Source organism: Pollachius pollachius (genome assembly GCF_949987615.1).
Source record: "Pollachius pollachius genome assembly, chromosome: 1".
Taxonomy (NCBI): domain Eukaryota; kingdom Metazoa; phylum Chordata; class Actinopteri; order Gadiformes; family Gadidae; genus Pollachius; species Pollachius pollachius.
Genome location: NC_136934.1, coordinates 19191796 through 19218318, shown reverse-complemented (window position 1 = coordinate 19218318; position 26523 = coordinate 19191796). Strand labels below are relative to the sequence as shown.

Sequence of the window (26523 nt, the reverse complement as noted above, 5' to 3'; positions counted from 1 at the left end):
TAATATATTGGTCTTTTATTCTAAACTAAACCAAATTCACCTTTCTTCTTCCAGTATATTTCCCCAGAGGCAGCCATCATCATGGATTCCCTTCCTCCATCAATACTAGTTCATCTTACAACAACCCCAAACGATCAGCATAACACGATAGCAACAAACACCAAATCCATCGTCATGTTTTCTTTTTACCAATTAGGCTCCGATATCAGAGGAACAACACGTGTGTCTATATAACACTAAGAGTAGACCTATTGAATTGACTGACCTAAGGGTTGAACAGGACATCCTCCCTCACCATGGACACCACCACCCTCGCGGCGCTGGCCACCGCCACCACGGTGGGCCTGCTGGCCCAGACCCACCTGGAGGGCTACCTGTGGCTGTTGGTGCTGGGCTTCGTCATCGCCTTCGTGCTGGCCTTCTCCGTGGGGGCCAACGACGTGGCCAACTCCTTCGGCACGGCGGTGGGCTCGGGCGTGGTCACCCTGCGGCAGGCCTGCGTCCTGGCCACCATCTTCGAGACGGTGGGCTCCATCCTGCTGGGCGCCAAGGTCAGCGAGACCATCCGGCAGGGCATAATCGACGTGCGCATGTACAACGGCTCCGAGCACGTGCTGATGGCAGGCTCCGTCAGCGCCATGTTCGGTGAGCGCCCGCGTTGGGGACATGTGACCAGAGGCTGTTGAGCAGAGGGATTCTGGTCTCATCAAACCTGTTTAAGAAGCAGGGTTACGAACCGCTTTGTTGCTGGTTTTATAGAATATATATGTGTGATTGTAGAGCAGTATGTAGGTACAGTATGTAGAATTTAGTGGCATCTAGGGGAACGACATGTTGATATGGAATATAATTCTCAGGTGTTTTTTTATTTGAATCCCATGAAAGTAAGAATCTTTGTGTTTTCGTAAACTAAACATCTTTATATCTAGATCGACCTTGGGGGGGATAACAAAGTATGTCCCTTTATTGTCAAAACTAAAATGGCTGCTTACACAACAGAGGCCGATACAGACTACTGTAGTAATTGGACAGGGAGGGTGAGGGGGTTCAGCTGGTTGCTACTAAGATCTACACACTGGATCGTAACGGAACCATGCCACAAATGTCAGTAAAAAAGCATCAAGTGAAATTCAAATGAAAGTTACAATTAAACAGAAACTATTAAAGCTGGCTGGTAACTTCAGTCTGCTATAGTGGAATAATAAAATTGCATTTGTGTGTGTGTGTGTGTGTGTGTGTGTGTGTGTGTGTGTGTGTGTGCGTGCACACGTGTGTGCGTGTGCATGCGTGTGCGTGTGTGTCTCTGTGTGTGTGTTCTGTAGGGTCAGCCGTGTGGCAGCTGGCGGCTTCGTTCCTGAAGCTCCCCATTTCTGGGACGCACTGCATTGTGGGGGCCACCATCGGGTTCTCCATGGTGGCCAGGGGTCACCACGGGGTCAAGTGGATGGAACTGCTTCGCATTGGTAAAGAAGTACCCTGTGAAAAATGATTGAAAAAATGATCGCAATTTTTTTGTCTTTCCAAATACTACCAACAGGGTTCCTTAACAATGTCCATTTGTCCCAACAGTGGCATCCTGGTTTCTCTCGCCTCTTCTGTCTGGGATCATGTCAGGGGTTCTCTTTTACTTTGTTCGTAAATTCATCCTCAACAAGGTGAGCGCAAAATGGAATACTGTTATAGTCTTGAATTCATGGTGTTCTTGATCTGAGGCCCTTATCCCTGCACCGGGATGTAATTAGTTAATGGTAAATGGACATTTATATAGGATGTATCTAAGTACAGGGAGGTTACAATGGATCTCAACATGTGATGAACCTGCATTACTGACATGTTGTTGATCTGAAGCCCTCTACTCCCTGTAGTTGTGTGTATCCAGGTCGGGATGTTTCTCAACATGTGATGAACCTGTATTACTGACATGTTGTTGATCTCAACATGTGACGTGTGTATTACTGACATGTTTTTGAATTGAACATGTGATGTGTGCATTAATGACATGTTGTTGATCTTAACATGTGATTTGTGTATTACTGACACGTTGTTGATCTCAACATGTGATGTATGTATTACTGACATTTTGTTGATCTCAACATGTGATGTGTATTACTGACATGTTGTCAATCTCAACATGTGATTTGTGTATCACTGACCCTCCCCAGGCCAACCCTGTGCCCAACGGCCTCCGAGCTCTTCCTGTCTTCTACGCTATCACTATGGGTATCAACATCTTCTCCATCTTGTACACAGGAGCCCCATGTGAGTCACAGACACACATACACAAACACACACACATACACAAACACACACACACACACACACACACACACACATACACACACACACGTGCACCCGTGGGTGTGTGTGTGTGTGGGCATTGTGTTTACTAAGTCACTAAGTCACGTCAAGCACATTATCCTCAGACTGTGAAAGAGGCCCTTTGGAATCACACACACACACACACACACACACACACACACACACACACACACGAACACACACACACACACAAACACACACACATACACACACACACACACACACACACACACACACACACACACACTAACTGAAGCATACTAAAGCAGCCTTAACACATCTAAAGCAATAACTTACTCAAGCAATACAGCAGCTGTAGTATTTTTTTCTTGACATGGTTGTGTAAGACATTAATAACAGTTTTATTCAACTTTGAATTAGTAAGAAAGTTAAACACAATGTTGAGGTGTGTGTGTGTGTGTGTGTGTGTGTGTGTGTGTGTGCATGTGTGTGTGTGTGTGTGTGTGTGTGTGAGTCACGGATCAATGCCTACTATAACCCCTGCTATCACATCCCACAGCAGACTGCACCTCTCACACTGATATAGATGGAGAAACTCTTCTCATCAAAAACAATCCTGTGTTTTGTTTTGTTTTGATCCAAGGATTCCTGTCGTTTTCCCATAATACCACATAAACCCGTCATGTTGGATTTCTTGGCTGTTGAGATAACTCTTTGAGATTGTTCGTTTTATAAGTGGTTGAGCATCTCTGTTGAGACTCCAATAAGCTACGATCTTCATGATGAACACAGGGAAACATGGGGTATTTCTCAAAGTCAAGCCCCCTGTATTAGAGCGACCTCTGTAAGTTCAAACCTTTGTAAACAATGCTTAAAAGTTATTTATCATCTTAAAAAGTCACGGTAACCCCAGTGAACAAAAGATTATTTGGTTTAGCGGTTAAGATTATCTGTCCCCTGTAACGCTCCGCCTTCAAGACCCTTGTGTGCTTTCTATCATTGTGTGGCCATGCATGTTTGTATCCTGCATGCTATCTGTTTGGATGAGTCATGCTGATACTGTTAGCCAAGGAAGTTTTGAGGGGAGGCAGTTGAGATATTTGGACAATCTCGCCTCCCCAGAACCATGTGATTAAAATGCACAATGCTGGAGAGGACTTAAAGTGCTGTAACACCATTTTCAGGGCCGCCTCTCCCCGTACGCGGAGCGCATAGGGCCCCAAGTACCTGGCAGGGGCCCCCAAAATGAAGGTTGAAAACCCTCTGATGAGCAGCTCTCATCAGAGGGGAAGCATCCTTTCTCAATGCAGTTTTTATAAACTGAAACTCATTAAAACATATCTACGGTCAACAATGTGACAAGAACGCTTAAGTGGCACATAGGGTGTATTATGATGACTTGATTAGCGATTTTGCTGCCAGGAAAAAGTTGTTGTGCACCTTTGTAAAGCCTCCTGCAGCTGCTTAGTATGCACACGCATTTTAGTATTGCACACTATGCAACAGTTACAGTTGTGCATCGTGTAGGGAAAATATTTTGATTAGGACAATACTGCACTTTGAGGTCATTTTTGGGTGTGTGAAAAATATTTGTGTGTGTGTGTTTGTTCATTTTGATGACTTCCTTTTATACCTTATTCATGTGCATAATTATTTTCATTCATCTTTTGAGCCTGCAGTTGTTATTATATTGTAATGCTGCTGTTGTATATATTACTTATCAATTATTTATATATTACTTTATATATTACTGATGGTGCTGCTGTTGAGGCTGTTATTTTGATACTCTATGATGCGATGTGGGTGGGGGGGGCCTTCCTGACCAATTTATGACAAATTATGCTTAGGGCCTCCAAAAGCTTAGCAGTGGGCCTGCCATATATTGTAGTGTTGTATTGTATATGACACATTCTGAAATATATTTGATAAATATAGTTAAAAAAAATTAAGTATGCTTTACTTTCTGATATACCATGATTAAAGTAGCTATATCGGTTGCAGTGTCACATAAGCCCTATATATCTCAACATTTTCTGAAATGTACCAACAATAATGCAAAATGTATCTCAAAATATGTCAGCAAATTGCGAGCAAATATGGATTTGCGCACATTCAACTGACACGTCCGTGCACACAAATCAATATTACGAGCACGAGCTTCTACTGCTCGCAATATTGTATTGTATTATATACTGCTGAGAGCAACAATTATGCCTGTGATGAAAAACGATTCATTGAGCGTCCTCCTCTAGTGTCCCTTTGTCCTAAGTCTGTCTTTGTTTCCCTCTGTGTGTGTGTCCCAGTGCTGGGTTTCGACCAGGTGCCCTGGTGGGGGACGCTGGGCATCTCGCTGGGCTGCTCCCTCGGCACCGCTCTCCTCGTGTGGTTCGTGGTCTGCCCCCACCTCAAGAAAAAGATCCAGCGTGAGTGTTCTTTGTATAATAAACACGTCGGTGTATCCTTGTGCCAGCTCTTACATCTCTAACTTCTCATTCAGCCATTCCATGGCTCAGACCTAATACGGATCTCTTTGCACGCTAGGTGAAATGGCTCTTAAGCCCTGTGAAACACAACTGATGGAGAAGATCAAACCAGACCCAGAACCAGAACCTGAGTCCGCCAGGCCACTGCCCAGACCCCCGGCAGAAGACAGCCAGAAGGTGGCCTTCAGGCTTGGAGACTCAGCGGACGCAGACTTAGACAGCAATGGAATAGATACCAAAAGTCCGGATCTCAGCAATGGTGAGATTTCAGAGATATCAGTACAAACTACTGTTATGATACCCTCCTCGTTGTGGACTCACCTAGACTCTGCATAGCCTCCTCCCTTACCCTTCCCGTCCTGGCACTTAATGTATGTACTTATTGTATGTTGTACGTCCTTTGACTTAAAAATAGTACTCAGCATCGCGGAGCTTCTTATCCTAACAAGCTTTCTTGTCTACGGGGAATGGGTTAACCTAACAATGGTAAGTGCTTGGCACTTGTTTCTATGAATGGGCTTACTGTACCGACGGCGGTGTACATTGTTTCTCTTCTTCTGACAAATGTACTTATTGTTTGTTGTTGTCCCTTTGGATCAAAGTGTCTGCTAAAGGCCCTAAATGTAAATGTAAACGAATACAAAGCGTCACAAAGCAGGTGTGTTTCTTTAAAGGTCTGAACAGCCTGGTGGGGCCCATGACCATCACCGACCCTCACAGCGGCCTCTCCCACACCGTCCACAAGGACTCGGGTCTTTACAAAGACCTGCTGCACAAGCTGCACGTCACCAAGGTGGGCGACTGCATCGGCGACAGTGACACGGAGGAGCGGCCCATCCGCAGGAACAACAGCTACACCTCCTACACCATGGCCATCTACGGCATCCAGGGGGACCCCAAGTACAAGGAGGCGGCGGCAGAGGGCGGCGGGGGGGCGCTCCAGAGGAGGTCCCGGGTGGACAGCTACAGCAGCTACAGCTCGGCCATGAGCGCGGGCGCCCGGGCGGAGGACAGCAGCGTGGAGCAGAGCGAGGCGGGTATGGAGCTGGCCCTGGAGCAGGATGAGCTGGAGGTTGACCACCCTGCCGTCTCCTCGCTCTTCCAGTTCCTCCAGATCCTCACCGCCTGCTTCGGCTCCTTTGCACACGGAGGCAACGACGTCAGGTATGCCGGGGGATTTGGGTTCTCTCAGAGAACCGGGTGCTCTACCATTGACATTAACATTTAGTGCATTTAGCACTAAATGTTAATGTTACTAAACTTGTCGGTACAGTAAGGATGGTCATAGAACAAGTGCCAGTACCAAGTACTTGCAATTGTTAGATTAACCTTTACCCCGTATACAACAAAGAAAGCTAGAATTAGATGCTACACGATGCTAAGTACTATTTTTAAGTACAAAATACAATAAGTACGTACAATAAGTGGCAGGACATACAACATACAATACAAGTGCGTAAGAGGGGGGAGGGGAGGGGGGAAGGGGGATGCAGAGTCTAGGTGAACTCTGAACAAGTGAGTCTTGATGTGAGGGGACGTTTGAGGGCACCTTCAGCAGACTTACACGTGTCTATGCTTGGTTTGGCAGCAACGCCATCGGTCCCCTGGTGGCCCTCTGGCTCCTGTACGACAGCGGCTCTGTGGTCTCCAACGCGCCCACGCCCATCTGGCTGCTCCTGTACGGGGGGGTGGGCATCAGCGCTGGGCTGTGGGTGTGGGGCCGGAGAGTCATTCAGACCTTGGGCAAAGACCTGACCCCCATCACACCCTCCAGGTACTGTTCCACCAAATCCAACTATCATAAGGCTCCTCACACGAATGTCTCAACGGCAGATTGGTTTAACCTCATTGCCTTGTTCTGTTGTCCAATCCAGTGGTTTCAGCATTGAACTGGCGTCAGCCTTGACTGTGGTCGTGGCGTCCAATATCGGTCTTCCTGTGAGCACCACCCACTGCAAGGTAGGTGGCGGAGCGCAAACTTCGCCCTCCAAAACAATGCAGAATACTAAATGGATACTAAATGGATAACTGTATACATGGACCCTCATTACTAACCCTAACTCTAACCCTAACCCTTGCTGGATAAACATGATGCCAGCCGGCGTAAACCGGTCTGTGCTTTGTTTTGTAAACTGCCTTCAACGTGAGCAGGTGCACTCATTGTTCGGGCCCATGTGTTGGGGCTCAAGGGTGGAGTCCAGCTCCACTACGGTCCGTACAGCAGTAGACTGCTGTGTTGTTGACTCTGGTGTCTGGTTCTACAGGTGGGGTCAGTGGTTGCCGTGGGGTGGCTGCGTTCCAGGAAGGCCGTGGACTGGCGCCTGTTCAGGAACATCTTCATCGCCTGGTTCGTCACCGTCCCTATCTCGGGTCTGATCAGCGCGGCCATCATGGCCCTCTTCGTACACGTTATCCTGTGAGCCTTTTAACTGATGAACAGAGGCAGCCTCATGTCCCTCTTCGCGTATGTTATCCTGTGAGCCTTTTGACCGATGCTCAGAGTCTATATCACGCTACACAGAGGGTGGAATGTGTTTGTTAAAAGATTAAATCTGTGTTTTTGTTTAACTGGCCGCTCTCAGTCTCAGATTGATTTGCCTTGATCGTTTTATTTTTGTGTACATACATGGTTAATTGCTGTTTTTATGTCAACTGTACAATGTTGGGCCATAAAATGCCTGTAAATATCCAACACATTTGGATGATATGAAATGACCATATGTTCATAGAATCAAACTAATGAATGTTTTGTGAAATAAACACCATTGAATACAGTTTTGTTGTTCTCTTTTCAATTGAAAGTTGACGTCTCAAGCTGTTAAGTCATTCATCTTGAATAACTTCATAATAAATAAATATCTCATGCCAGTGAAATGACAGGCGCCTTCAGACATGACACATAATTTTGAGCCATTTGCTAATACGTAAGGGTGGGAGTTTATTATAGGGATTGTTTTGTCTTAAAACACAATGCTTCCCACTGTAAACCTATGTTTACAGTGGGATGTTTTATCATATGTTTTATCATATGTAGGGCAAAGGCCTAGCCTGGGAACAACACAAATCTGCGAGCTCAAGTATTATTTGTTCTTTCATATATACTGTATATGTATATATATACACACTAGCCTGACATCGCCAGACCAATTCACAAATGCCTGTATTTTATATATCATGTATATCATACCCTGCACATTTTATAGATGTATTACATGCTATACTTATATATTTTTAATATGTATTTTTTTAGATATTAAAATACACATTCGCGAATTGGTCGAGCGATGTCTAGCCTGAAACAAACAAATGCTTTTATGCTTAATAAGACGTTATATAAGGTTCACCCTAATCATTGAATTGACGTGAAACTTGTAAAATACGGTTAATACCGTCACCCATGAAACACTCATCATTCATCCATATTCATCCATTTCACCGTGTCTGGTGAAAAAAAGATGCAGCTATCAAAAACACACACTATTGTTAACTTATTTTCCTGGTTAATTGTATGTTTGTTTATCAAAAAGAAGATTCAAAATGTATATTTGATATTGTCATGTAATATTAAAAGGGAAATATACTGCTGTACTGCTTTTAATAAAGGTAATTGAAAATATAAAAATGACAATATATCAAACTGGATAACACGGTATTGATAACACAATAATAAAATAAGGGAAAAATAGTAGCATACCAACAAGTATGGCCATCCTAACTAACGAAATGATTTCATCATTCAGCACAATTTAAAATAAATTACACATAATCAGAATAATCCGACCTCGAGAAGTAGAAAAACATATCGAGAACATCCTTACCAGAGCTATTTAGAAAAATGTCTCTATTCATTCATTTATCTATCTATTTCTCTCTAAATGACCCTGACCCTGACCACCCATAGGAAGAACTGAGAGGGATCAATATTTTCTACATGCGCACATTTGCGCATTTTGATTCTCGCGATGACACCGCTAGTGGCGGGAATATTCACAACACGGAGACTTTCCGGAACATGACTCCTCTCTTTTAACTACACGTTTCTCTGTGTTTGTTTGACTTTTGTTGTAAGTTGAAGCATTTATTGTTATAAGCTGTCAATTTGGTGGAGTTTGGTGGTTTTGGTGCACGGTTTGGAATCATGTCGGACGCCTTGTCGGAGGATGGGAGCGAGCAGAACGACAGCCAGGAAGATGTGATGACCCCCGTTGAGCTGATCGCTAAACTGGAAGAAGTAATCTAACATTAGGTTCTCTCCTGTACTCATTATAATGTAGAACTTTAATGATCACGAGGTTTTGTTATGCCATTCCAACCGAAGATACACTTTATGTCGTTCCAGGCCTGGCTGAACGAAAAGTTTTCCCCTGACTTACTGGAGAACAAGTCAGAAGTAGTAGAGTGTGTGATGGAGCAGCTCAATCACATGGTAATGAGAGGAGGTCGACTCATGGTTTCATCAATATAAATAACTTTTGTAATGACACGGTCATATGTAGGCTAATCTTTGTCTCAATTGTATTCTTAATTGCAAGCCGACTTATGTATTCAGGGTTTTTTTGCGGATGTTTTGCCTGTGAGGAGTGAGGCAACACGGTCACAAACGTTATTTGTAGCCGTGTTGTGGACCCTTGTGCAACAGGAAGACAACCTGCAGCGAGTGAGTAAAGGGGACATGAAGGCCAGCGTTCACCGCATGGAGATCGACCGCATCCGCTTCGTCCTCAGCAGCTACCTGCGCTCCCGCCTTCAGAAGGTCAGTCACCTGTGCACCATCACCTGTGCAGCGGTCACCTATGCACCATCGCTTGGGCACCGTCTCCTGTGCACCGTCACCCATCACCTGTGCACCACCTGCCTCTGTCGGCCTTCCCTGAATCCCGTTAATATCCTCCTCGTTGGTCTCTGTTCAGATTGAGAAATTCTTCCCCCATGTCCTCGAGAAGGAGAAGTCGAGGGCCGACGGAGACCCCTCCTACCTGTCCCCTGAGGAGTACGCCTTTGCCAGAGAGTAGGTATAACACGAAGACCTCTGAGCATTGAAGACCAGAACATCGCTGCTCCGCAGGTAGCTAACGTGCTTTGTCCGTGTTTATCCTTTCCAGATACCTGGCTAACACAGAGACCTACCTGAAGGCCATAGCGTTGAGACACATGCCCCCCAACCTGCAGGCTGTGGACATGATGAAAGCAGGTACGGCCTCTCCGCTCCTCGTCACAGGGGATTGATCGACTGATTTGATGCATTATGGCCGAGACACACCGAAGCTCAAGGGTAGAGTGTAAAGCACATCCTCTCCTGTGAATCAATGATCACTTCACACAGCATAGGCTGCGCCACGCTGGAGCTGCGGTGGGTTTCGGCCTTTGGGCAAAGATTTTGAACCGTTAGTGCTAGTGCAGTTTAAATTAGGCGTGGGCACTTTATAAATGTATTCCCTGCAAGTGCCTTTGGATACATCTACTTAATGCCGTCTAGTACAATGTGTTCATTTTTCTTCTGATCTGTCTCCAGTCCCTGAGCCCTGCTTGGACTCCTTTGTGTTTCTGCGCGTGAAAGAGCGGCAGGATAACATCATGGTGGAGCCCGAGACGGACGATCAAAGGTTCCCCCACTGCCTCTATCACTGCCTCTATCACTGCCTCTATCACTGCCTCCATCACTGCCTCCCTCACTGCCTCTCCCTGTTGTTGTTTGGGCTCTGCTGTATGAGTACCCTAGGGGGCGATGTTTACACGTGGTTCTGTTTTGATGCTGGTTCTGTACCTTCTCCCCTCCAGAGAGTATGTGGTGGACCTTGACGTAGGTTCTCAGCATCTGATGCGGTACAGAACCATCGCACCGCTGGTTTCCACTGGAGCTGTGCAGTTAATTTAATGGACATGGTGGGTAACTAGTGTCATAAAATGTGCTGACATTTTATTTCTTCATTGTAATTTCCCTCTTCTATGCGTCCCTTAGGTGGAAATGTTTTCAATGTCATTTTATCGTTAGTTCAGATTACTTGTCATTTCCTATCAAAGGAAATATTGCAATATTTGTCAATGGTTCTATTGCAACCGTTGAGACACGTTTCCATGTTAATTGTTGGCACATAAAGGAAACGTGGAGACCGGGTATAGACCATTATGAAATTCGAATTACCATACTGAGAAAAGACTTGAATATATATATATTAGTATTAACTTTATTTTATATAGCGCTTTGCTTACACTCAAGGACGCTTTACAGAGGCAGATAAATAACAGACTAAATTTATTGAAATACTGTAAGAGCATAACATACAAACTAGGGCTGCTTGATTATGGAAAAAGAATCATAATCAAGATTATTTTGGTCAATATTAAAATCAAGATGATTCAAACAATTATTTTTGAGTTTGAAAACATGATGCATTTAGCATTTCTCTCCAAAAAAAACTTTTAACTGAGAACTTTGAAATTTCCCCTTTAAAAAATCACAAAAAAATGGATTAATTAAACAGCCCTAGTACAAACATAGTTTACAGATGGGGCAGTTGACTGGAAGATGAGGACAGAAGCCCAAATCGTACTTTCTGTTTTGCTTCTAAGAGTCTACCCCTTACACCGGTCGATGACCAGTGTGTACGCAGAGCCGCGCCTCATTCCTCCCCGACTGCTGCGTCGCATCTGCCTTCTCTGCGGGGGTTCTCGGCAATTGATCACTGATTGGTCAAGCTGTGAAAATACGGAGTGTTTCCTTTTGTGTCGACAACCAGGCACAAAATAAGGGGGGGGGGACTCAGAGGGGTAGGATGGGCGAGGCCATGGAGGCACTCGCATTACACAACATTACAGAGTCGTGTGTAAAGATGAGGACTATGAATAGTAGTATACGGGATGCAGAAGCCAAGGTTGCTTTCTGAGAACAGGGCTGACTTGACAGGATTATCGCGTGTCTGCAGAACTTGAGTTTCATTAAGTATTTTGACCGGAGAAGACTGACGTGGGTGTTGGTAATGGGTGTGGGATTAAAGTAACAAATGGATGAATTTCTTGACGTCTTGCAGAGAAAGGGACGTTGGAGGCAGATTTCGTGACAGGGTTAAAGTGGGATTGAAAGGAGGGTGGGTCTCAAAGAGGGCCATGGTTACTCACAGGTGTGGAAGTGGTGACTAAAATGGCAGTTATGAAGTACACACACACACACACACACACACACACACACACACACACACACACACACACACACACACACACACACACACACACACACACACAGGGAGATCTCCTAGATTGCAACATGGAGCACCAGGCCATGTATCATCTTCAACAGACCTTTGCAATAAACTGGTCTTTCAACACCACCGCCCTGCGTCCTTTGGTCTGGAGGAGCCCAATAGAAGTCACCTAGGTGGCGGGTAGCATGGACTTTGTTACATTGGGCACCAGTGTTACAAACTCCATGCTACACGCCAGGTAGCATGGTGGCTGGGTTAGTTGAAAAATGATGAATGGCCTGGTTCTCCATGTTTCCATGTGAGTGTGTGTGGTGAGGGCTGGTTTAACCTGTGCTCATTGATTTCTCACCATGCAACTGGTGTGCCGCCTCACACAGCCCCAGAGTCCAATCAGACTCGGCCAGGTGAGGCTGTCTGATCTTTCTTGACCCAATAGAGCTTTGGGCATATTCATTCTTTCGGGTTCATAGAATGATTGTCAACTCATTTGCTTACGCGGTTGTCCACTCTTCTAATTTGTTCTCGTTTTGTTTCCTCTTTAGGTTTTTTGTTTCCTTGTGAATATTCCCACCCTGAAGAACGTGTATGAACAGCTCCTGAGGGATAAAGTAACAGACTGATTGAGAGCTCAGTCTCCTCTCCAGATTCTCTTGAGCAAGCACATCTGTGTAGGACGGATAAAGAACATGGCATTTAACAACATTTACTAAGCATATTTTACTTTTTGGGTTTGGCTTTTATCACAAAATAACTTGAAACGCTACTCATCAATCTGTTTGGGTGTTATTGACCTGTGTCTGAACCAAGGTCGAGAGTTAATTTAATGTATTGCGTAATGGCGAGCTGCGTCACACCACTGGAGGGTAGGATGACTGTGTGTGTGTTGCATTTCCGAGTGCAGTACGTGCAAAGAAGCACACAGCCAGATAATTTTGATTGCATGATCCTTACTACCCTATCACAACCAATAACGATTACCAGATAGGTAGACCAACTTTCCTGCTCAATCTCTGTACATTTAACTGCACTTTTGCAAACTAACTCCATTGTAACAATTGTGAACTGTTTATTATTCCTTGTTAAACAGGCATTTCTTTAAATCAGTCTATGTGAGCCTCCATTTCATAACAGTTGGGAAGCGCGCAGCCGTTACTTCATCACAAAAATGTGCTGCGAGAAAATAATTGGCCTCAAGTTGAATTTGGAAAGTGACTTGAAGGGTGGCTTCAAGCCCACCTTGGTATTTATAGCTGAACGCTGTCATACATCAACACAGATCACCTTACAGTGTCAAGTGAGGGTCTTGGTGTAAGGGAACCAGGACCTCAAACTATACCGGGTTCCCCTATCTTCAGAGCGGCTTAATTAGTGAGCGGTGCTTTTGACAAGAGGCCAGGGATGGATTACCTCCCAGGGACCCTGAAGCCCAAGCCTCTGTGCTACCATTTCAATATTGTCTCTACAACATAATACCTACTGATATCTTAATGGGGCCCGAAAGCCATCTAACATTGGTTATATGATGTAATATGTCTCAATAGGGCCCCCAATCATATGCCAAGGGTTTTGTAATTCATGCATAGGGTAAGAAATGTCATATAGGGCCCTGGAACACTGATTATGTTAGTCACTCTTAGTATCTGAAAGGGGACCCTCAATCAAATAGCATGGGATTTGATATGTCATGTCTTAGGGGCTCCTCAACCACAGGTTATGTTGTCAATCAAATAACGTGGGGTATTAAATGTCACGCCCTCCTCTATCTGCTTCATCAGTCTGCTTCATCTCACAGCAGCCACTGTTTCCGACGATGCAGCGCAATCATACAGGACAGATTTATAGGGCCCTTGCGTGGTGGGGGGGAGGGCCCTTTTCTCGTGGCCTGGGCCAACTGACTGATAATCCGTCGCTGACAGAGGCGCCCCACAGGGGTACACAGGAGGATTGCCCCCCCCCCCCCCGCAACAGAGAGGACCGACGGAAACAGCACTATCATTAGGAGAGCGGCCAAGAGGCCGAATGCTTGGACGGAGGCCAGGAAGTCAGTAATACCAAGGCTCAGACCACAGACGTTTGAAAGTCTGGGACCTTTGTAATGTCACCAGCACCCAAAGGAAACTCCCTTTAAGAGCTTTCAGGGTCTCTATTCTCAGTGCCTGTTCTGAAACAACATGGTGTTGAATGAGGACACCTGTTTCGGAGGATACAAAGAAATATGTTTTATATTCAAGCAAAACTGAATAAAAAGGCAGTTATCTAATGTCTGGTTTGATTATTTTATACCACGAGTTATGGTTGTTTGGCTGGTGGTTAGTAGCGCAAAGGGGGTGGAGCAGTGTTGCAGTATAAATAGCAGGAGGAGCAGGATGTGTTACTCAGCAGGACTACAGGCACCCTCTACAACTGCTAACCTTACAACTCCTTCAGTGTAAGTAGCCTTTACCTCGGCCGTATAGTAAAGTACAGATCAGACATGATCGTAATTATAGCCCAATGAATGCCAGGTTAACCGCCTTTCTGCCGCGCAGATGATGGTGCAACCGGCCTTACGACATGGAACCAACAGGAAGAAGACAGACCCAACGTAAGAAACTCAATCATTTTCTGATGTAATCAAGGATTCAACTGTTGGCATCAAATCAATCGGCAATGTATTACTTTTTGGTCTTTTTTTTTAAAGATAAATTTGTGTAATTTTGCGGATGAGGATTAGGGTCACAAGCATTTTTATTTTTTGGGCATTCTAAGTTTACAGTTCTCTTCTCTGGTCAGATCCCCGTCCCGCAATGGGACTCTGAACTTTGTTCCTTACAGGCAGTGTAATGGGAAGATTATATTCTCATATTCTGTTTCTCTAGATGCCATTGGTTGATTATGCCTTTTTGCTGACACCCTTGGGGTGGTATAGGGTCAAAGTGTCCAAATAAGAAGTCACCACTAGGAGACCCCACATCATAATTGTCAATGATTAAATCAAGTAATGTTTACTTAAAGGAAAGAGTTTCCTGTATTCTCATGAAGAAGAAGAATGCATAAGGGGATCTCTACTCCCTCACGACCGGTATACCCCAGGCACAAAGGTTAACGTTAAATAACGCTAGGAATAGTTAGGGTGGCTAGACAGTGCAAGGAATAGGAGACAGCGCTTAGATGATGAAGGGGAAACAATATATGGATTTTTCCATCACACGTGTGGAGCAGAGCTGTTCTCAGCATTTCAGAGACCTGTGCCACTGAATAAGAAGTCCTTGCTTTTGCCAATGTATTGGACTTCTCCTTGCGGAGTGCTTAGAGAGACGCAGGGCAAACTCCCTTCTGAGGCCTCAGATTATTATGTTTGTTGTATGTTTATTACTTAAATATCTTACCCTAATTGTTATAAATTCGGATTACTCTTTATTCTTTTAGATAGAAACAGGTTAGACAGAGATGATCGACGTGGTCCAAAATTCCCACCACAGTAGGTATCCTGTAAGGAACTGCCCCTCTTCAGCCTCTCAGATTAAAGTCAAAATTCCGACTTTAATCTCAGAATTCTGACTTTATTCTCATCACTAAAAATATCCCATGTGGCCATTTATAATGGCCATTTATATACATCTGTATAATTTGACTCATAGTGTTACCAAATATTTTAGATTTGATATTTCAACGTTATACAAGTGCTTCCTTTGAAGATGACCGGCTCACTGAATGTTAACTGGTCTGAATGTTAGCTGATTGAGGATGTTATTCTCCATGTGGTTCACCGTCATCTTCCTTCCTCTTGCAGGGCCCTGCCCGAGGTCATCCTTGGCTCCAGGGCCCAGACAGCCGGCCTGATGGAGATCGCCGTCCGGCTGTGCTTGAACCAGCGTCAGGAGCTGTGTCCTCACGTCTGGGTGCCCATCCTGAAGCCCCAGCGGCCCTGCATCCGTCCGCCGCCCAAAACACTGTGTCCAGAATACGTAGACCCCCTGCTGTCCTTCATCATGGACGACATATTACTCGATGACAACGACGACGACGATTACAACGCCGGGGTGCCGGTCAAGAACAAGCGCGTGGTTTTCGCCGACTCCAAGGGACTGTCTCTGACGGCCGTGCGGTTGTTCTCCGAGGACCAGGACTCGGAGCATTCCTTCCGACGGCCCCCGGGGCCCCCGCCCTTACTCCAGCGGCTGGGAGCCGTCATCACGCCCGTCCTGTCGACGGACGACTGCTACAGCTGCACGGTCGCCACCTGCTGCCCCGGGACGAGGCTTCAGTTGGACTTCCCCCAGCCGTCAGCGGACTTCCAGGCGCTCCGAAGCCGGCTGGACCGGGACATGGTGGTGCTGGAGAGCTGCGCCGTCCTTACGGAGTCTGCTGTCCTGCGGGGCACGGCGCGCGTCAAGAATGTCAGCCTCCACAAGGACGTGCGCATACGCGTCACGTTCGATTCCTGGCATAGCTACAGAGACGTGCCCTGCACGTACGTGCCGACACGGTACGGCGGCCCGCAGACTGACATCTTTGAGTTCTTCATCCCCGTGCCCAAAGTGCTCGACGCCAAGAAAAGGATCGAGTTCTGCTTGAGCTATCTGCCGGACGGGCACAGCCAGCCGTTCTGGGACAACAACGAGGGACAGAACTACGGCGTGCTCATCTGCGTGAGCTCCCATCTGTGTCAAGGCAGGACTGCAACGCAATAAACTACTGAAGCGACCACTGACTAAAATGATAATGAGCTTCAATTAAAAAAAAATACTGACTGGGTGCCCCGAGGGTTCACCGGGTAGAGCGCGAACCATTAAGCCCCAGTCCGTACCGCAGTGCCCGGGGCTCGATTCCTAACCGTGGTCCTTTGCTGTATGTCTTCCACACCATCTCTCATAGCTTCTGGTCTATCTCACTCTTACAATAAAAAGGATAGAGTCTAAAAACAAAAAAATAACTGACCACTGCTTTCATTGGCTTGAGTGGGTAATGAAACGTTTGTCTGTATTTTACTTTTGTGATTTTTATAGAGATTATCTTTAATGACTGCAAGTTGTTTCTTAAAGGAGACAAATTATACCGGTTTGTCCTTGTACCCGCATTCGCGTTCTTATTATAAATAACCATTATCTATTCAAGTTATGAACTATGGTTAAAGGGGACATATTATACCACCAGGTGTGAGTGTGATTAGCCCTTACAAGCCGTTTCAAAAATCTGCCCCTTATGACATCACAAGTGGGCATGTCCACTTGTGATGTCACAAGGGGCAGATTTTAGGGGCAGAATAGATAATGGTTATTTATAATAAGAACGAGAATGCGGGTACAAGGACAAACTAGGTTTTATCAGGAGGGTGGCTTGCATCTCCTTTAGAGATAGGGTGAGAAGCTCAGCCATCCGTGAGGAACTCGGAGTAGAGCCGCTGCTCCTCTGCTTAGATTATATCTCAACACTGGCCTGGGAACGCCTCGGGATCCCCCCGTCAGAGCTGGTCACTGTGGCCCGGGAAAGGGAAGTCTGGGGACCCCTGCTACAGCTTCTGCGTCCACGACCCGACCCCGGATAAGCGTTTTTTAGGATGAGGATGAGGATTTATAAAATTTAAACACTAGCAGTTTAAATTTCCTCATAAACTGCAGAACAGAATCCCAGCTGTTTTGGCAATGGTCATTTGAAAAATAAAATGAGGATGTGGGTCATTCCCATTACAGTGAATATGAAGAATAAGAATAATTACTATATATATATAAATATAATTATGAATTGAAATATGCATTCTCCTGGTTCCTCAAAGTTTGGAGTGTTTATAACCCACGTGATTTTACATTACAACATGAATATACAGCAGGTGCAAGGGGCAACACATCAATGTAAATTTCTAAATCAAAAGCAGAGGTCTTAAATAATTGTAAAAGTGGTAAAAAGAAAAAGAAAATAACAATAATGATCTTACATAAAGCCTAGTTCTGACATGACTAAAGAGTCACACAGGTAGACATGTATAATACCAGTGGTATAGGGGTAGCCAGAAGGATGCAGATAAGTGCATTACACAATGTAAACATAAACCGTTCTAGTCTGGGAAGACGGAGAGGTCAACGAGGAACCTTTTGGGCTCCGTTCAAATCGTGTTCACAGTGTGTCACACTATTCAGTACGGGCTCTGCCACCACCAGCCCTGGGCATTGTTCAGTGGTGGCGTGCAGTAGACCTGCCCTCCCATGCTACTGTGTCCGCCTACTGGGTCCACTCATCGCCCTACGCTGATGTTGCACACCTTGCAGCTGGGGTCCTTCTTGGCGTTGGCCGTGGTCAGACTCATGAGCTGGTGGTGCCCGCTGATCTGCTCCACCGTGCCTGTCTCCAGATGCAGCGGCTCCGTGTACAGCACCTCCAGGATCACGTCGCTGGCATGGCAGAACAGGGGCTCCTCCCCCGGCGCCTCGGGGGCGATGCACGTCAGGAAGGGGTTGGACGAGAGGTCCAGCCTGGGCAGCCGACCGCGGCAGAAGTTGTCCCCGTCTGAGCCGCCGGGGGCCAGCACCAGCACTACGTAGTGGTATGCCGTGTACATGCAGTAGAAGTCTGCGAAGTAGAGGCTGGTGTTGGCGTCGAGCAGGCTTCCTGCGGGGACCTGGAAGCGCAGGGACCCGTAGGGGGAGTCCTTAGGTGGGAGGCCCGTGTCGAACTCGGTGTTGCAGCTGAGGAAGACCCCGCTCAGCTTGCCGTTGATGGGGGAGCCGTGACTCCCGCTGTTGTCCTTCAGCGAAGGTCGCATGAGTCCTCCGCACTCGCTTCTAATCATCAGAGACAGGGAGAAGCGCTTGAAGGTCAAAGGCGGCTGCTGTCGATGTAATGGTAGATAGTTCCTATGCACTCAAACATGATCGTTATGGTCGACACGCACTCACCTGACGTTTTCAAAGTAGTCCGGGTGCTGGTTGCGGTAGAACACAGAGAACTTCAGCAGCCTCCCGGTGGAGCCTGAGGCCTTGTCCAGCAGCTGCTGCAGATGCTCCATGGCGTAATCTGCAGAGTCAGACGTGTGGATAGAATACAGGTCATTATGATTAGGCGACATAAACGCACATTTCAATATCAATACAATATTGTTTTCAATATAATTTACATTCAGGGCATTTAGCAGACGCTTTTACCCAAAGCGACTTACAATAAGTACATTTGTCAGAAGAAAGAGAAAAAATATATATATATCGGATAAGATGCTTCACAATGCTAAGTACCATTTGTAAGTGCAAGGGTGTACAACATACAATATCAGCAACAACTTTCACTATTTATTATTGTGTTACATTCCTTGTGTTCATGGGAAAAACAACACTTTAGGCCACTGCCTAGACTCATCAAATCAGTGGGATGTAGGAGCTCTACAGCAGGCTAGATCTCAAAATAGGTCTCTAGACTTCAAATGACCTACAGTTAGAGTCCCATGTCCACTACCTCCTGTGCAGAACTCCACCACCTGACTCCACTCTGAGACCTGGTAGTCGCCGTCGGCCTGTCGGATGGCGGTCTGCACCGCAACGCAGTACTCCGTCCGCGGGCTCAGGAACCAGTGGCCTCTCACGGCCATGGGGAGAGGCACCGCTTTGGCCACCAGCTTGGTCGGCACGTCCTGAACAGGCACACACGCACACACACACACACACACACACGCACACACACACACACACACACACTCACACACACAAATACAGACACACAAACACACACACTTTATTTTTCCTGTTGACAACCCTCTCTTAACCCATTTGTGCCGGCTGCTGCGCGGCGCAACATTGTTTGTTCTTCCACAAACCACATTTCAACAGCTCTTAGGCTTGTTTTCAACACAAACCCGGTGCTACGCCCATCCACTCAAAACAGATGCTTTGTTTTGTCCCTGACTTGTGCGGCATGGCTCATTACCGCAAGCTCAGAGGACCAATATCCATGGCAACATGGCTGATGCAACTCCACTTGTGTGTCTCGTTTGCTATTAGAGCAAGAGGCAGAAGTCATTCAATTTATAATTGTTGTGAATGGCGCCCTCATCTCTGCACCTCATGAACGGCAAAGTCAATAGTTCAATGTGATGATTGGCACTTATATTGTGACATGAAAACCAAAGAGAAATGATTTATGGCAAAAAATAATGTTCGGCTATAAAATTTGAGTCTGTTGTCTCAGGAATTTAAAAAGACCGGCAGGATATGAATAGGCCTACATGTTGAATTGGGTTTTCAATAAAGTCAGTGGAATTGAGATAATATTTTTTCTCGTACATATTTTAAGCTGAGGCCTTTGGTATTTATAGTTGAACACAATTTGCTTAATATGCACAGAATGTGCCAAAACTATTTCTGCAGAAGCTGTGTTGCTGCAGTAGATTTATGTCAGCTCGACTCCATTTGAGCGAAACATTGCTTGCATGAGTCACTGGCCCGAAGCTGTTGACTGCACATGTTCCACTTTGCCTTCATTGGAAGTGACTGCGAGGGAACATCCATTATTCCAGAGTTGACTCAGGCAAAAAAGTGTTTTATATGTGTGGATGATCACAACGCTGCTGAGCTCATCCACATGGCCAACCAAACCATTTAGAAGGATGTCTTGTTCGTTTCATTATGGGGAAACCAGAAAGACATTAAAACATCATTAACGAACAGATTGTTGAGCCATCCATGAGGACTGTTTGTGGAGTCATATCATAGATTGAACTAACGTGTGCGCTTTGTTGTTTTGGGCTCTCATGTCTTTAGGTCTTATGCTGATTCTTATGGAACCATGAACTCTGTCGTGTTTGAGATGTAGTGACAGCCATGATGGATGTTTTGATTGTTGCCTCACTTGTTCACCTGCTCGAAGGCTTGATGGTATCGTCTGACGTGAAAATCTAAGCTGTGGAGCAGCTGAGAAGAAGGCCTACAAAGTCCCACTGCTACCCCTGGAGGGAGCTATGGAAAGACCTTGTGTTTGAAGCTAGGGACAGACCCTCTGTTTGAAGATACAGACAGACCCTGTGTCTAAAGCTAGGGACAGACCCTGTGTTTGAAGCTAAGGACAGACCCTGTGTTTGAAGCTAGGGACAGACCCTGTGTTTGAAGCTAGGGACAGACCCTGTGTTTGAAGCGGTTGGGGTCGCGGCTCTCCTTGCGGCTCAGGTCGATGAAGAAGTGTGTGGCGCGCGTCGTGTCCTCCGGGGTCATGTCCCACCCAATGCGGAACGAGTCGCAGGTCACCTCGCAGATCTGGATGTTGTGTGGGGTGCAGAGGGGCGTCTCCATGGCTTCAGTCTGCTGCACACAGGGAGACACAGAGAGAGAGGACGGCTCAGTGGCTAAACAGGATCAGAAACCATTTGAAGAACCAGCGCCGTCCGTCATCAAAAGAGATTGAAATTGCATCAGGCCGTGTTTGTGTGGGAATTGCAGAGCAGCTTTTATAAGAGTACTGCAGACTGAATCCAATTAACCTTTTACAGATGGAACTTTGTGTGGCCACGGTCTGTACAAGGGTTTTTCAAATGATGCCTGTCCCCATCCTTCAGCCTCCCCTCCTCTCCCCTCTCTCCCCTGTCTCCCATCCTTGCCCTCCCCTCTCCCCATTCCCTCCCTCCCCTCCCTCTCCCCTCCCTCCTAACCTCCCTCTATCCCCTCCCCTCTCTCCAATCCCTCCCCTTCCCTCTCTCCTCTGCCACCTTCGCCTCCCCTCCCTCCCCTCCCTTCCCCCCTCTCTCCCCTCCCTCCCTCCCGTCTCCTCTCTCCCCTCCCTCCCTTCCCTCCCTCCTTCCCCTCCCCTCACTCCTCTCCCTCCCCCTCCCCTCTCTCCCTCCCCTCTCTCCTCTCTCAACCCTCTCTCCCCTCCCTCCCCCTCCCCTCCCTCCCCTCTCCCCTCACTCCTCTCCCTCCCCCCTCCCCTCCTCTCTCCCTTCTCTCCCCTCCCCTCTCTCTCCCCTCCCATCCCTCCCCTCCCTCCCCTCTATCGTTCCCTTCCCCTCTCTCCCATCCCTCCCCTCCCTTCTCTCCCCTCCCCTCTCTCCCTCCCCTCCCCTCTCTCCTCTCCCTCCCCTCCCCTCTCTCCTCTCCCTCCCCTCTCTCCCCTCTCCTCTCTCCTCTCCCCTACCTCCCCTCCCATCTCTCCCCTCCCTCCCCTCTATCCTTCCCCTCCCCGCTCTCCCCTCCCCTCTCTCCTCTCACTTCCCTCCCCTTCCTCCCTCCCCTGTCTCCCTACCATCCACTCCCTCCCTCCCGTCTCCTCCCTCCCCTCCCTCCCAACCCCTCCCTCCCTTGCTCTCTCTCCTCTCCCTCCCCCCTCCTCTCTCTCCCCTCTCCTCCACTCCCTCCTCTCTCTCCCCACCTTCCCTCCCCTTTCTCCCATCCCTCCCCCGTCCCTCCCCTCCTCTCTCTCCTATCCCTCCCTTCCCTCCCTCCCTTCCGTCTCCGCTCTCCCCTTCCTCCCCCTCCTCTATCCTCTCCCCCCCCCCCCCCCCCCCCTCCTCTTCCTTGCCCTCCTCTGACATTTCCCGTCCAATAACAAGCGGCCCCACTGCCCACTGACTGGCCCTGGGCCCGGCCAGTGTATTCTGTAATCCACCTACCAGCTGTCTCCTGGCAACCAGCGCCACTCTGTTGCTGTGCCCTGGGCATATATGGCGGAGAACTGCTCCACACTCGTCCGCTGATCCTCCTCTGGGATTCAAACCGTACACAGGGTGGTGGAAACAAAAAGGCAACTTTGAACTCGAGGTGGGGAGAATGGGAAGCGGTGAAAACTTTCTGGCTCAACGGTTGCTACGCAAGGAGCCCGTCTCCCAGAATTGCGCATTGGGTTTTGAAACAGTTGAGCGAGCTTTAAGCCTTTTCGGCTTTAAGGCTTGTTCCCCAGATTTAGGTTTGGCGATACGGGACCGACTTAAGGGCATCTATACGATGCATGGTGGTACGTGGGTCTGTTATCCTCTCGTCCATCGCCAGAGCCGCAGGATGCGGTTCAGCACACACAGCCCTGGGGCAGGACAGCACAATATCTATTGGTCAGGGTATTGGAAGAATTAGCTGTCACCTTCGCCCTCCTGAGATTGATGGCTGCCCTTCAGCTGTGTAGTAACGAGCAGCAGTAGGTTCTTCCCTGCGACAAATGCAGTTCTGCTGTCAATTCCCAGATATTCCCAGCTTTGAAATATGTTCCGGTGATATCACATAATAATCCCTCTCTCTCTCTCTCTCTCTCCCTCCCTCTCTCTCTCTCTGCCCTCCACCTCTGTCCCTCTTTCCACCTCTCTCTCTCCCCTTCCCTCTGTCTTCCCCCTCTTGCTCTCTCTCCTCTCTCTCTCTCTCTCTCTCTCTCTCTCTCTCTCTCTCTCTCTCCCTCTCTCTCTTCCCTACTCTCTCTCTTCCTCTCTCTCTCTCTCTCTCTCACTCTCTCTTGATTTTGTGATGTCACTCCAAACTATCCCCCTTGTATGTTTTAGCAGCAGAACACTCAACTATCACATCACCACACAAGAAGCCCATTCTCCATCGTTGCCAGCCCAAGCACGCAGAGCATATGAGTGCAGGGCCCCTTATACCATGTTTCTAGCTCATACACACAACACACACACACACGGCTACAATCAGACCATAAGGGTCATTAGCTGCCTTGTTTGGTTGCAGTCTGCGTGTGCGGTCTGCATCAGTGCGTCGGGATGGAGAGGCCTGGTTCCGCCTGGCCGGGGGCCGACGGTGAGCGAGGTGTCAGAGCCCTGTGACCGGCGGGGCTGCAGCAGCTCATTAAAACTCTGTCAACTGTGAAATGTGTGCGCTAGCTTGCTCTTCACTGGGAGCCAACGGAGGGAGAGCCCTGCTGTTTTCCCAAACACACACTCATGGGTCGCACGCACACACACACACACATACAATGCACGCGCACACACTCACATGCTTGCGTACACACTCGCATTCACAAACACACACACATAGTCTCACACACACCCACACACGCACCCAAGCAAACACACACACACACAAACATACATTCAGACCCTGAAATACACGTATTGCTCACGTGCACACTCACGCATGCTCACACTCCATGGGTCACTTTCGCAGCTGCTGTTCCCTCTCATCTGGGTGTCTCTCTGAGAAGGAATATGGGGCAAGGAGGCTCTCTCTGCAGACATCAAAGCCCCCCATCTCTATGCATGTGTTCCACTTTCGGCTCCGCATTGGAACAGTTGAAAGAAACAATGGCACAATCAAAGCCTTGCATTTCATTTTCACGCTTCAACAGCGTCATTTATAAACCCGTTTGGGAAACTTTGGACTGAGCCCACTAATCGTGAAAAAAGAATGGATTACACAGTTCATTGATCTAAAATGGTAATATAGTTTACACAGCAATGCTAAAAATAGACTGCTTGAGAGAAAATGAGTGGCTTGATCGTTTATTTCCTTGCCAGAAAAATAGATTAAAATGCTTGGGTCGTCAAAACACACGACATGTGTGCAGATGGCCCATTATTAAACACATATGGGGAATATAGCAGAGATATAGTCATGGTTTTCTCCACAGATATGAGAATGGATAATCCATCAATTATAAATGAAGTCTAATCATCAGGCACTTAAGAGAATAGTCTATTGTAATGGACTTCATAGAAAGGAAATATTCACATCAGCCAAGAAGCAAAACAGATTCACCTACTTGCGAGGTGAGATAATGTCCTAAAGATAATCTTCAAATGTATGTTATATGTTTTATTCATTCGGAGTGAAAAACTCAAATATTAGATAAATACAACCTCACTTACAGTAAGTCAAATAATAAACACTTAAAATGAAGAAAACGATTATATTCAAACCAAATGTAAAAGGTTGCCTACCTGGATGGCTGTATGAGTGAAGAGATGTATGGGTGAAGTCACGGAGCTGTGATAGCGTCCTCTCCCCTTCCCGTACCTGCTCCCTCTAATGCTCCTCCACTGCAGTCGATGACAGATCTCCAAGGGAAACCGATTAGGAGGTGAAACCAACACTCCTCACCGAACCGCGCTCCTTCTCTCACTATTTTTCTCTCGCGCTTTTTCCCCTTGCCCTCTCTTTCCCTCTCACTCTTCCTCCTTCTCTCTCCTCCTCTCCCTTTCTCTCCCTCACACCCTGTATCTCTCTTTCTATCGGGCTCGCTTCTCCTCTTCCTTTCTCTCCCTCCCTCTCTTACTCTCTCTATCTCTCTCTGCTACTCTCTGACTCTCACACAAACAAACACTCTTTTTTGTATCGTCTCCCTCTCTTTCTCTCTCACTCCCTCTTTTCACAAACACACAGCCTCTGACTCCTGCTCCCCCTGCGCGTGTCATACGGACCTAGACCAATACCCACACACACTACTTACCCCCCCCCCCCCCTCCTAGTATCCCTTTGGCTCCGGGCTCAGATGAGGATGTTTGCTAGTCTATCATGTAGCCATGCCGACTAAACCGAGACCGACTGAATCCTACACACCACAGTGCTGCGGCGGTACGCACCACTAGCGGTGCCTGGGCCGCTGCCAGGAGGCATAGGTCACTCCATTAGCGCCAACTCATTCACGGCTGAGATGGTGTGTATGTACGGGCCCTGAGTGCCCCTCTAAATGGCATGCACTAGGAGTTATGGTCAGGAAGTGGGCGTGTGGGTATGGATCCAGCCGTCCTGCAGTGTATCAGTATCAGTATCACGGAAGCTTTATTGTCCGTTAAGGTCACACATGCAATATTGTTTGTGTTTTCTGATCAGTTCACTGAAGGAAAAGAGAATGCAGCAGCAGCCCGGATCTACATTGCACATCGTTGGGAGACTGGAGAGTGAAAACAACAAACACACAGGATGGGATGCCATATGGACCCACTCCATGGGGGATCTGCCACTGGCCGTGGGGAGGAGTCTGCCGTTGAATGAGTCCACTCAGCAGATTCCCCCTCCAGCATTTACAAGTGTTTTGACCCCCATCAGGATGTACGAATGAAACCATTCCATTGGGATTACATAGGATTTAGAAATACCCTCTCTAGATTATGGGTTCTTAATCTGGCGATTAAACATGCATTCCAAATGTATTTAGGATTCAATAAGGAATAATGTATACAGTATACCAAATATGTATTTTTTGGAACAAAGTGGATATTGCAGTCTAAAGTTTGTAGTCTGAAGGCCATATTTGTTGGCTGAAGTTTATGAGGTCACCTGTGAATGGAGATAAGATGAAGTTTAAACTGGTACGGTAAGAGAATGAGGAAACGATGCAGTGTATGTAGGAAACGGTCTTGGTATCATTCAAAGCTACCATGGGTGTTAGACTCATTTTACAGAACACCAATTTCCTCAAAGGGTAATTCATTTGCAATCATCCATCATTAGACACGCTGTGACAGCTACAAGGTCGCGTGAAGTTGGAGGCAGGGGGGCGCGTGTCTACAGATACTACATGCAGGATCCTTGGAGGTTCTTTCAGTAAGTAATTTTAATCGGTAAATGTACACACTCGAAAGAGCATACAAGACCTAACTGTAGTACCGGAGGAAAAGGAGGACGTAGGCAACGTAATAATAACTGTTTAATCCCAAAACGACAGCAGAACAA

The 26523-nt window shown here is 47.0% G+C and overlaps 4 protein-coding genes across 4 annotated transcripts; 3 read left to right on the top strand and 1 right to left on the bottom strand.

Annotated features, from left to right (window-relative positions):
- Positions 1 to 296: 296 nt before the first annotated feature.
- On the top strand, positions 297 to 7183 carry slc20a1a (solute carrier family 20 member 1a; the record flags this gene model as incomplete). Its single annotated transcript, XM_079736333.1, has 10 exons — positions 297 to 645; positions 1323 to 1463; positions 1570 to 1655; positions 2163 to 2259; positions 4584 to 4703; positions 4822 to 5022; positions 5438 to 5927; positions 6352 to 6537; positions 6638 to 6722; positions 7028 to 7183. 10 exons carry the CDS (start codon positions 297 to 299, stop codon positions 7181 to 7183), a joined length of 1911 nt encoding a protein of 636 aa, XP_079592459.1.
- Positions 7184 to 8754: 1571 nt separating this feature from the next.
- On the top strand, positions 8755 to 14156 carry gins4 (GINS complex subunit 4 (Sld5 homolog)). Its single transcript, XM_079754759.1, has 8 exons — positions 8755 to 8994; positions 9103 to 9189; positions 9403 to 9516; positions 9674 to 9771; positions 9866 to 9954; positions 10276 to 10366; positions 10542 to 10646; positions 12505 to 14156. The coding sequence occupies exons 1-7, from the start codon at positions 8902 to 8904 to the stop codon at positions 10636 to 10638; spliced, it is 669 nt and encodes a 222-aa protein (XP_079610885.1). The 5' UTR covers positions 8755 to 8901; the 3' UTR covers positions 10639 to 10646; positions 12505 to 14156.
- A 190-nt stretch (positions 14157 to 14346) lies between these two features.
- Positions 14347 to 16710, top strand: ppp1r3c2b (protein phosphatase 1 regulatory subunit 3C2, duplicate b). The gene is made up of 3 exons (XM_079755260.1): positions 14347 to 14390; positions 14491 to 14546; positions 15735 to 16710. Exons 2-3 carry the CDS (start codon positions 14491 to 14493, stop codon positions 16633 to 16635), a joined length of 957 nt encoding a protein of 318 aa, XP_079611386.1. The 5' UTR covers positions 14347 to 14390; the 3' UTR covers positions 16636 to 16710.
- A 1323-nt stretch (positions 16711 to 18033) lies between these two features.
- phyhip (phytanoyl-CoA 2-hydroxylase interacting protein) lies at positions 18034 to 24904 on the bottom strand. Its single transcript, XM_079758364.1, has 5 exons — positions 24789 to 24904; positions 21043 to 21222; positions 19385 to 19559; positions 18835 to 18952; positions 18034 to 18720 (listed from the first exon to the last, which is right to left on the bottom strand). The coding sequence occupies exons 2-5, from the start codon at positions 21208 to 21210 to the stop codon at positions 18174 to 18176; spliced, it is 1008 nt and encodes a 335-aa protein (XP_079614490.1). The 5' UTR covers positions 21211 to 21222; positions 24789 to 24904; the 3' UTR covers positions 18034 to 18173.
- Between the last annotated feature and the right edge of the window lie 1619 nt (positions 24905 to 26523).

Excerpts from the sequence above, each read along its gene's own strand:
- gins4 (XM_079754759.1), top strand. The coding sequence starts at position 8,902 with ATGTCGGACGCCTTGTCGGAGGATGGGAGCGAGCAGAACGACAGCCAG. Across the intron at positions 9,772-9,865 it reads GAGTACGCCTTTGCCAGAGA|ATACCTGGCTAACACAGAGA; the intron begins GTAGGTATAACA and ends TATCCTTTCCAG. Across the intron at positions 9,955-10,275 it reads TGTGGACATGATGAAAGCAG|TCCCTGAGCCCTGCTTGGAC; the intron begins GTACGGCCTCTC and ends ATCTGTCTCCAG.
- ppp1r3c2b (XM_079755260.1), top strand. The coding sequence starts at position 14,491 with ATGATGGTGCAACCGGCCTTACGACATGGAACCAACAGGAAGAAGACA. Across the intron at positions 14,547-15,734 it reads AGGAAGAAGACAGACCCAAC|GGCCCTGCCCGAGGTCATCC; the intron begins GTAAGAAACTCA and ends TTCCTCTTGCAG.
- phyhip (XM_079758364.1), bottom strand. The coding sequence starts at position 21,210 with ATGGAGACGCCCCTCTGCACCCCACACAACATCCAGATCTGCGAGGTG. Across the intron at positions 18,953-19,384 it reads GGTGGAGTTCTGCACAGGAG|ATTACGCCATGGAGCATCTG; the intron begins GTAGTGGACATG and ends CTGACTCTGCAG. Across the intron at positions 18,721-18,834 it reads GACTACTTTGAAAACGTCAG|AAGCGAGTGCGGAGGACTCA; the intron begins GTGAGTGCGTGT and ends TCTGATGATTAG.